The sequence below is a fragment of the Mustela erminea genome, chromosome 11 (genome assembly GCF_009829155.1).
Source record: "Mustela erminea isolate mMusErm1 chromosome 11, mMusErm1.Pri, whole genome shotgun sequence".
In the NCBI taxonomy this organism is placed as follows: Eukaryota; Metazoa; Chordata; class Mammalia; order Carnivora; family Mustelidae; genus Mustela; species Mustela erminea.
In genome coordinates, this window is record NC_045624.1 from 91,014,349 (window position 1) to 91,025,375 (window position 11,027).

The following is an 11,027-nucleotide window of genomic DNA, read 5'->3' on the forward strand; positions in this document are numbered from 1 at the left end:
CCAAGTTCACCTACCAAGGAGTGCGGTTTCAATACCAAGGAGAGCAGCAGAATTCCAGAGGAGGAGAAAGCCAAGCAAGGAACTCATGGCTTTTTCCCTGTGATTTTTTTTTAGTCTTGCAGTTAATTTAATTTTTTTCTTTTTCATTTTTTGTTTTTTTTTTTTTTTTCCTCGCCTTCGGGTAAAATTTTTTTTTTTAACTGTTACGTTTTTCTTTTTTAACGATTTTTTACTAGTTTATCTAATATATATATTTTTTCTTTTTTACATTTTTCTTAGGTGTTTTCCTTTTTTTTTTAATTCTTTTCTTTTCTTTTTTTTTTTTTTCTTTTTTCTTTTTTTTTCTTTCTTCCTTTTTGAACCTCTTTTTATCCCCTTTCTCCCCCCTCACGATTTTGGATCTCTTCTAATTTGGTTAAAGCATTTTTTCCTGGGGTTGTTGCCACCCTTTTAGTATTTTACTTGCCCCTTCATATACTCTTATCTGGACAAAATGACAAGACGGAAAAATTCAACACAAAAAAAAGAACAAGAGGCAGTACCGAAGGCTAGGGACCTAATCAATACAGACATTGGTAATATGTCAGATCTAGAGTTCAGAATGACAATTCTCAAGGTTCTAGCCGGGCTCGAAAAAGGCATGGAAGATATTAGAGAAACCCTCTCGAGAGATATAAAAGCCCTTTCTGGAGAAATAAAAGAACTAAAATCTAACCAAGTTGAAATCAAAAAAGCTATTAATGAGGTGCAATCAAAAATGGAGGCTCTCACTGCTAGGATAAATGAGGCAGAAGAAAGAATTAGTGATATAGAAGACCAAATGACAGAGAATAAAGAAGCTGAGCAAAAGAGGGACAAACAGCTACTGGACCACGAGGGGAGAATTTGAGAGGTAAGTGACACCATAAGACGAAACAACATTAGAATAATTGGGATTCCAGAAGAAGAAGAAAGAGAGAGGGGAGCAGAAGGTATACTGGAGAGAATTATTGGGGAGAATTTCCCCAATATGGCAAAGGGAACGAGCATCAAAATTCAGGAGGTTCAGAGAACGCCCCTCAAAATCAATAGGAATAGGCCCACACCCCGTCACCTAATAGTAAAATTTACAAGTCTCAGTGACAAAGAGAAAATCCTGAAAGCAGCCCGGGAAAAGAAGTCTGTAACATACAATGGTAAAAATATTAGATTGGCAGCTGACTTATCCACAGAGACCTGGCAGGCCAGAAAGAGCTGGCATGATATTTTCAGAGCACTAAACGAGAAAAACATGCAGCCAAGAATACTATATCCAGCTAGGCTATCATTGAAAATAGAAGGAGAGATTAAACGCTTCCATGACAAACAAAAACTGAAAGAATTTGCAAACACCAAACCAGCTCTACAGGAAATATTGAAAGGGGTCCTCTAAGCAAAGAGAGAGCCTACAAGTGGTAGATCAGAAAGGAACAGAGACCATATACAGTAACAGTCACCTTACAGGCAATACAATGGCACTAAATTCATATCTCTCAATAGTTACCCTGAATGTTAATGGGCTAAATGCCCCTGTCAAAAGACACAGGGTATCAGAATGGATAAAAAAACAAAACCCATCTATATGTTGCCTCCAAGAAACTCATTTTAAGCCCAAAGACACCTCCAGATTTAAAGTGAGGGGGTGGAAAAGAATTTACCATGCTAATGGACATCAGAAGAAAGCAGGAGTGGCAATCCTTATATCAGATCAATTAGATTTTAAGCCAAAGACTATAATAAGAGATGAGGAAGGACACTATATCATACTCAAAGGGTCTGTCCAACAAGAAGATTTAACAATTTTAAATATCTATGCCCCCAACGTGGGAGCAGCCAACTATATAAACCAATTAATAACAAAATCAAAGAAACACATCAACAATAATACAATAATAGTAGGGGACTTTAACACTCCCCTCACTGAAATGGACAGATCATCCAAGCAAAAGATCAGCAAGGAAATAAAGGCCTTAAACGACACACTGGACCAGATGGACATCACAGATATATTCAGAATATTTCATCCCAAAGCAACAGAATACACATTCTTCTCTAGTGCACATGGAACATTCTCCAGAATAGATCACATCCTCGGTCCTAAATCAGGACTCAACCGGTATCAAAAGATTGGGATCATTCCCTGCATATTTTCAGACCACAATGCTCTAAAGCTAGAACTCAACCACAAAAGGAAGTTTGGAAAGAACCCAAATACATGGAGACTAAACAGCATCCTTCTAAAGAATGAATGGGTCAACCAGGAAATTAAAGAAGAATTGAAAAAAATCATGGAAACAAATGATAATGAAAATACGACGGTTCAAAATCTGTGGGACACAACAAAGGCAGTCCTGAGAGGAAAATATATAGCGGTTCAAGCCTTTCTCAAGAAAGAAGAAAGGTCTCAGGTACACAACCTAACCCTACACCTAAAGGAGCTGGAGAAAGAACAAGAAAGAAACCCTAAGCCCAACAGGACGAGAGAAATCATAAAGATCAGAGCAGAAATCAATGAAATAGAAACCAAAAAAACAATAGAACAAATCAACGAAACTAGGAGCTGGTTCTTTGAAAGAATTAATAAAATAGATAAACCCCTGGCCCGACTTATCAAAAAGAAAAGAGAAAGGACCCAAATAAATAAAATCATGAATGAAAGAGGAGAGATCACAACTAACACCAAAGAAATACAAACTATTATAAGAACATACTATGAGCAACTCTACGCCAATAAATTTGACAATCTGGAAGAAATGGATGCATTCCTAGAAACATATAAACTACCACAACTGAACCAGGAAGAAATAGAAAGCCTGAACAGACCCATAACCAGTAAGGAGATTGAAACAGTCATTAAAAATCTCTAAACAAACAAAAGCCCAGGGCCAGACGGCTTCCCGGGGGAATTCTACCAAACATTTAAAGAAGAACTAATTCCTATTCTCCTGAAACTGTTCCAAAAAATAGAAATGGAAGGAAAACTTCCAAACTCATTTTATGAGGCCAGCATCACCTTGATCCTAAAACCAGACAAGGATCCCACCAAAAAAGAGAGCTATAGACCGATATCCTTGATGAACACAGATGCGAAAATACTCAACAAAATACTAGCCAATAGGATTCAACAGTACATTAAAAAGATTATTCACCACGACCAAGTGGGATTTATTCCAGGGCTGCAAGGTTGGTTCAACATCCGCAAATCAGTCAATGTGATACAACACATCAATAAAAGAAAGAACAAGAACCATATGATACTCTCAATAGATGCTGAAAAAGCATTTGACAAAGTACAGCATCCCTTCCTGATCAAAACTCTTCAAAGTGTAGGGATAGAGGGCACATACCTCAATATCTTCAAAGCCATCTATGAAAAACCCACCGCAAATATCATTCTCAATGGAGAAAAACTGAAAGCTTTTCCGCTAAGGTCAGGAACACGGCAGGGATGTCCATTATCACCACTGCTATTCAACATAGTACTAGAGGTCCTAGCCTCAGCAATCAGACAACAAAAGGAAATTAAAGGCATCCAAATCGGCAAAGAAGAAGTCAAATTATCACTCTTCGCAGATGATATGATACTATATGTGGAAAACCCAAAAGACTCCACTCCAAAACTGCTAGAACTTATACAGGAATTTAGTAAAGTGTCAGTATATAAAATCAATGCACAGAAATTGGTTGCATTTCTCTACACCAACAGCAAGACAGAAGAAAGAGAAATTAAGGAGTCAATCCCATTTACAATTGCACCCAAAACCATAAGATACCTAGGAATAAACCTAACCAAAGAGACACAGAATCTATACTCTGAAAACTATAAAGTACTCATGAAAGAAATTGAGGAAGACACAAAGAAATGGAAAAATGTTCCATGCTCCTGGATTGGAAGAATAAATATTGTGAAAATGTCTATGCTACCTAAAGCAATCTACACATTTAATGCAATTCCTATCAAAGTACCATCCATCTTTTTCAAAGAAATGGAACAAATAATGCTAAAATTTATATGGAACCAGAAAAGACCTCGAATAGCCAAAGGGATATTGAAAAAGAAAGCCAACGTTGGTGGCATCACAATTCCGGACTTCAAGCTCTATTACAAAGCTGTCGTCATCAAGACAGCATGGTACTGGCACAAAAACAGACACATAGATCAATGGAACAGAATAGAGAGCCCAGAAATAGACCCTCAACTCTATGGTCAACTAATCTTCGACAAAGCAGGAAAGAATGTCCAATGGCAAAAAGACAGCCTCTTCAATAAATGGTGCTGGGAAAATTGGACAGCCACATGCAGAAAAATGAAATTGGACCATTTCCTTACACCACACACAAAAATAGACTCAAAATGGATGAAAGACCTCAATGTGGGAAAGGAATCCATCAAAATCCTTGAGGAGAACACAGGCAGAAACCTCTTTGACCTCTGTCGCAGCAACATCTTCCTAGGAACAATGCAAAAGGCAAGGGAAGCAAGGGCAAAAATGAGCTTTTGGGATTTCATCAAGATCAAAAGCTTTTGCACAGCAAAGGAAACAGTTAACAAATTCAAAAGACAACTGACAGAATGGGAGAAGATATTTGCAAATGACATATCAGATAAAGGACTAGTGTCCAGAATCTATAAAGAACTTAGCAAACTCAACACCCAAAGAACAAATAATCCAATCAAGAAATGGGCAGAGGACATGAACAGACATTTCTGCAAAGAAGACATCCAGATGGCCAACAAACACATGAAAAAGTGCTCCATATCACTCGGCATCAGGGAAATACAAATCAAAACCACAATGAGATATCACCTCACACCAGTCAGAATGGCTAAAATCAACAAGTCAGGAAATGACAGATGCTGGCGAGGATGCGGAGAAAGGGGAACCCTCCTACACTGTTGGTGGGAATGCAAGCTGGTGCAGCCACTCTGGAAAACAGCATGGAGGTTCCTCAAAATGTTGAAAATAGAACTGCCCTATGACCCAGCAATTGCACTATTGGGTATTTACCCTAAGGATACAAACGTAGTGATCCAAAGGGGCACATGCACCCGAATGTTTATAGCAGCAATGTCCACAATAGCCAAACTATGGAAAGAACCTAGATGTCCATCAACAGATGAATGGATCAAGATGATGTGGTATATATACACAATGGAATACTATGCAGCCATCAAAAGAAATGAAATCTTGCCATTTGCGACAACATGGATGGAACTAGAGTGTATCGTGCTTAGCGAAATAAGTCAAGCAGAGAAAGACAACTATCATATGATCTCCCTGATATGAGGAAGTGGTGATGCAACATGGGGGCTCAAGTGGGTAGGAGAAGAATCAATGAAACAAGATGGGATTGGGAGGGAGACAAACCATAAGTGACTCTTAATCTCACAAAACAAACTGAGGGTTGCTGGGGGGAGGGGGTTTGGGAGAAGGGGGTGGGATTATGGACATTGGGGAGGGTATGTGCTTTGGTGAGTGCTGTGAAGTGTGTAAACCTGGTGATTCACAGACCTGTACCCCTGGGGATAGAGTATTATGCCTCCATCAGAAAGGATGAATACCCAACTTTTGTAGCAACATGGACGGGACTGGAAGAGATTATGCTGAGTGAAATAAGTCAAGCAGAGAGAGTCAATTATCATATGGTTTCACTTATTTGTGGAGCATAACAAATAGCATGGAGGACATGGGGACTTAGAGTGGAGAAGGGAGTTGGGGGAAATTGGAAGGGGAGGTGAACCATGAGAGACTATGGACTCTGAAAAACAATCTGAGGGTTTTGAAGGGACGTGGGGTGGGAGGTTGGGGTACCAGGTGGTGGGTATTATAGAGGGCACGGATTGCATGGAGCACGGGGTGTGGTGCAAAAATAATGAATACTGTTATGCTGGAAATAAAAAAAAATAAATAAAAAAAAAGAAGGTATAGCCTTCCTGAAGCACTACAATTACCTGAAGACTTGGGGTGAGTGGGAAGGAATTTATAACTTTTTCAAAAATTAATACAGTTTTATGGGCGTCTGTGTGGCTCAGTCATTAAGTGTCTGCCTTTGGATCAGGTCGTGATCCCAGGGTCCTGGGATGGAGCGCAGGGCTGGGCTCCCTGTTCAATAACAGGAAGCCTGCTTCTCCCTCTAGTACTCCCCCTGCTTGTGTTCCCTCTCTTACTCTCTCTCTCTCTCTGTCAAATAAATAAATAAAACATTTTTTAAAAATTAATACAATTTTAATATTCACTTTAATATTTAGGACTTAAAAGTTCCTAAACACTCTTGCTTCTTTGTATTATTTTGTTAACTACCTAACTATAACTACGGCAGTGAGCCAAGGATCCCTAGAAAAGATGGTCCTGGATGACAAAAGCATGACCGTTCTGCTAATGCTTCCCTACTTGGGCAACTCCATCCCATGTTTTGTATCTATTTAGATAAGGAAATTTATTAGTTACTTGTTTCTCTTTCTTAGGCTGTGAGCCGCTTTGAGGACAAAGATGTATCTACAGTGTCTACTAAAAGAATGCCTGCTCATGTGATAGGAACTCAGTAAATATTTGTTCAAATAAGAAGGTAAAGTTAAATGATGTGAAGTCAGAGAAGCATAAACTGTCACTGAAAATCTCAGAACAACCTTAACTACGTAACCTTGTTTAAAAGAGTTAAACAATTAATTACATTTTGTGAACTTCTAAAAAAAAAAAAAAAAATCTCCAAACAAACAAAAGCCCAGGGCCAGACAGCTTCCCAGGGGAATTCTACCAAACATTTAAAGAAGAATTAATTCCTATTCTTCTGAAACTGTTCCTAAAAATAGAAATGGAAGGAAAACTTCCAAACTCATTTTGTGAGGCCAGAATCACCTTGATCCCCAAACTAGACAAGGATCCCATCAAAAAAGAGAATTACAGACCAATATCCTTGATGAACACAGATAGAAAATTCTCACCAAAATACTAGCCAATAGGATCCAACAGTACATAGAAAGGATTATTCACTACGACCAAGTGGGATTTATTCCAGGGCTGCAACGTTGGTTCAACATCCACAAATCAAACAATGTGATACAACACATTAATAAAAGAAAGAACAAGAACCTTATGATACTCTCAATATACATCTCAATAGATGCTGAAAAAGCATTGACAAAGTGTAGCATCCCTTCCTGATTAAAACTCTTCAAGTGTAGGGATAGAGGGTACATACCTCAATATTATCAAAGCCATTTATGAAAAACCCACTGCAAATATTCTCAATGGAGAAAAACTGAAAGCTTTTCTGCTAAGGTCAGGAACATGGCAGAAATGTCCATTATCACCACTGCTATTCAACATAGTACTAGAAGTCCTAGCCTCAGCAATCAGACAACAAAAAGAAATTAAAGGCATCCAAATCGGCAAAGAAGAAGTCAAACTATCACTCTTTGCAGATGATATGATACTATATGTGGAAAACCCAAAAGGCCCCACTCTAAAACTGCTAGAACTTGTATAGAAATTCAGAAATGTCAGGATATAAAATCAATGCACAGAAATTGGTTGCATTTCTTTACACCAACAACAAGAGAGAAGGAAGAGAAATTAAGGAGTCAATGCCATTTACAACTGCACCTCAAACCATAAGATAACTAGGAATAAACCTCACTAAAGAGGCAAAGAATCTATACTCAGAACGCTATAAAGTACTCATGAAAGAAATTGAGGAAGACACAAAGAAATGGAAAAATGTTCCATGCTCATGGATTGGAAGAACAAATATTGTGAAAATGTCTATGCTACCTAAATTGATCTACACATTTAATGCAATCCCTATCAAAATCCCATCCATTTTCTTCAAAGAAATGGAACAAATAATCCTAAAATTTGTATGGAACCAGAAAAAAAACCCTAATAGCCAGAGGCATGTTGAAAAAGAAAGCGAAAGTTGGTGGTATCACAATTCCAGACTTCAAGCTCTATTACAAAGCTGGCATCATCAAGACAATATGGTACTGGCACAAAAACAGACACATAGATCAGTGGTACAGAATAGAGAGCCCAGAAGTAGACCCTCAACTCTATGGTCAACTAATCTTCAACAAAGCAGGAAAGAATGTCCAATGGAAAAAAGTCTCTTCAACAAAGCAGGAAAGAATGTCCAATGGAAAAAAGTCTTTTCAACAAATGGTGTTGGGAAAATTAGACAGCCACATGCAGAAAAAGGAAACTGTAACATTTCCTTACACCACACCCAAAAATAGACTCCAAATGGATGAAAGACCTCAATGAAAGAAAGAAATCCATCAAAATCCTTGAGGAAAATGCAGGCAGCCACCTCTTTGACCTCAGCCACAGCATCTTCTTCCTAGAAACATCACCAAAGGCAAGGGAATCAAGGGCAAAAATGAACAATTGGGACTTCATCAAGATCAAAAACTTCTGCACAGGAAAGCAAACAGTCAGCAAAACCAAAAGACAACTGACAGAATGGGAGAAAACATTTGCAAATGACATATCAGATAAAGGGCTAGTATCCAAAATCTATAAAGAACTTATCAAACTCAACACCCAAAGAACAAATAATCCAATCAAGAAATGGGCAGGGACATGAACAGACGTTTCTGCAAAGAAGACATCCAGGTGGCCAACAGACACATGAAAAAGTGCTCCACATCACTCGGCATTAGGGAAATACAAATTAAAATGAGATACCACCTCACCCCAGTCAGATGGCTAAAGTTAACAAGTCAAGAATTGACAGATGCTGGCAAGGATGCAGAGAAAGGGGACCCTCCTACACTGTTGGTGGGCATGCAAGCTGGTGCAGACACTCTGGAAAAGTGAGGAAGCATGGAGCTTCCTCAAAAAGTTGAAAACAGAGCTACCCAATACCCAGCAATTGCACTACTGGGACAGGTGAGGCCCTTCTGTAACTAGACCCTCAGGTTCCTCCTGCTGGGGACCCACCAGAGTCAGAAATCACGATGGATAGGGTGTGTGAAACAAGATCCTGAGTTTGCCCTGGGGAAGGGCTGACACCTCTGTGGGAGGAATTCATTCTGCTTCCATAACATCTCTGCACTTGATAGCACACCTGATTCTTAGAATGAGAAACGGACAATGAAGGTGCCTTCATGATCTCAGGAGCTAGAGGTAAACGACAAGTATGGCAATTATGTGATCAGATATCCATGTTACCAAACGTATCGAATTTTTGTGAAGTAAATGTTTTTCCTTTAGATTTGAGAGTGGAGTCTGAAGAGGTGAAAGAGAAGCTTTTGTAGTGTCATACACCACACTGTGAAACTATACTGTGAGTTCTTGAAAACTCACAACCATTCAGTTAATAATCACCAAATTCGTTCTTAATAATTATTTTTTGTTTTATTGATTTATTAGGAACATTGCCTTCTTTTTTTTTTAAATTTAGAGATATAAGGAGTGCATATTATCTTTCTTTTTAACCATTTGGCCCTTATTTAGGATCTTTAGTTTTCTTTGTAGAACCCTGGAGAACAAAGTCAGAGGCGTATCTACCATACTGGAGACACCTGATGTGTTCAGGGGACTGTTTCAATAGAGTAGTCCTAATTTTGTTCCAGTATTGATGCCTGAATATAGAGTAGGTATTGCTTCTATCTCTAGGATATAGGATTAAACCTAGGATAATGGTCTCTCCTATGCCCGCAAATTGCTGATTATTTACTTCAGGAATTAATGGTCAGATTCCTTCAGGATGGTGTCAGACACTAATGAAAGACATACAGTACTTATATTTGACAGATCACTGCGCCTCAGAAGAACTGTAATAAAATCAGAAAGTGGTCTTAACAGAAAATATTTATGTAAAGTATATACCACTTCCTGGCTTCATTTTGAGCCATTCAACTACTGGGGGTCTCTTTCTCTACAGTGAATGAACAGATAAACAAATTTTTCTCTGAACCATTCATCTTGTATTTTCAGAGTTCCCAGGCAACTGAATTTCATGGGAAATAGCATCAAAATGTTAATGTTTGTACCACCATTGCTGATATCATGTGGAGCTCACTATATGAGCAGAATCTATAATGTCTTCCTGCAGAAATCAGGAAATACAGCAGAGGGAGAGACTCAGGCTAAACACTCAGCTATGCAGCCTTTGTGGTTGCCCATATTGAGAAGGATGTGGGTGGGTCAGATCTGAAGATGGTTCTTGGGTAGCTTTGCCTAACAACTCTGATGCTGTGGTTCCCCTCCAGCAGGCACAGTAGTACATGGCCTCATCTTCTTGCTGTAAGAAATTTACCTTCAAGGTTGAAGTAGAAGTAATAGCATTTTTAGTTGCTTCAAGTTTGTTTTTCTTCCCACCTAAAGAAACTTGAATAGAGATTGCTTGGACCAATCCTAGATGTTCTATCTCCTGATGTGGTTTCTGCCAGTACCAATGTATGACTGCATTGGTAAAGTCCTTAGTGGACACCTTGCATAATATGTGGGCACTCTCATCTCTTGTTCTGGAAATTGATATTTCAGGTTGCTCTAACTTCACCTGCCCAAGGCCAACTGCAAAGCAAAGCAGAGATATTCCCATGAACAAATGATACAGAAAAAGGCAACGATAAAGAATTTCTTGACTCTCTCCTGTAGACTGAAGTGCCTGGGGGAAAACTCACAGGCCCAGAGACAGGAGAAGATGACTGCTTCCAGAAGTGGCATCCCGTTGGCCTGGCTGGCTCCCCAGTGACAAGGTAAGAAGTGAGGCAGGACTTGACATGTCAGTGGCAGGAGGGAGGGGCTCATTTGGGTATCTCAGAAGTGGTGGCTTAGATAATTTTCTGAGGTTGTTCATGATTGGCCACAGATCTGAGCAGTCTGGGGCTTCCTGTGTCCCATCATTGCTGGGCAGATGGGGTGAGAGGATTCCCTATCTGCTAGGAAATTTCTAGTATGAATGTGTCTGTCTGGGGTAGGACAAGATGATTCTCACACCCATCAGCCATCCCTCCGGGATCGAATACTGCAGAAACATTGCTCAGAAACATGAGGATGTGCCTG

At 39.2% G+C, this 11,027-nt stretch overlaps 1 gene segment (V, D, J or C); it reads right to left on the minus strand.

Annotated features, from left to right (window-relative positions):
* Positions 1–10,116: 10,116 nt before the first annotated feature.
* On the minus strand, positions 10,117–10,712 carry LOC116568783. The segment is given in 2 exon segments: positions 10,117–10,535; positions 10,646–10,712. Coding segments are annotated over 2 exon segments (462 nt in total).
* Positions 10,713–11,027: the final 315 nt, after the last annotated feature.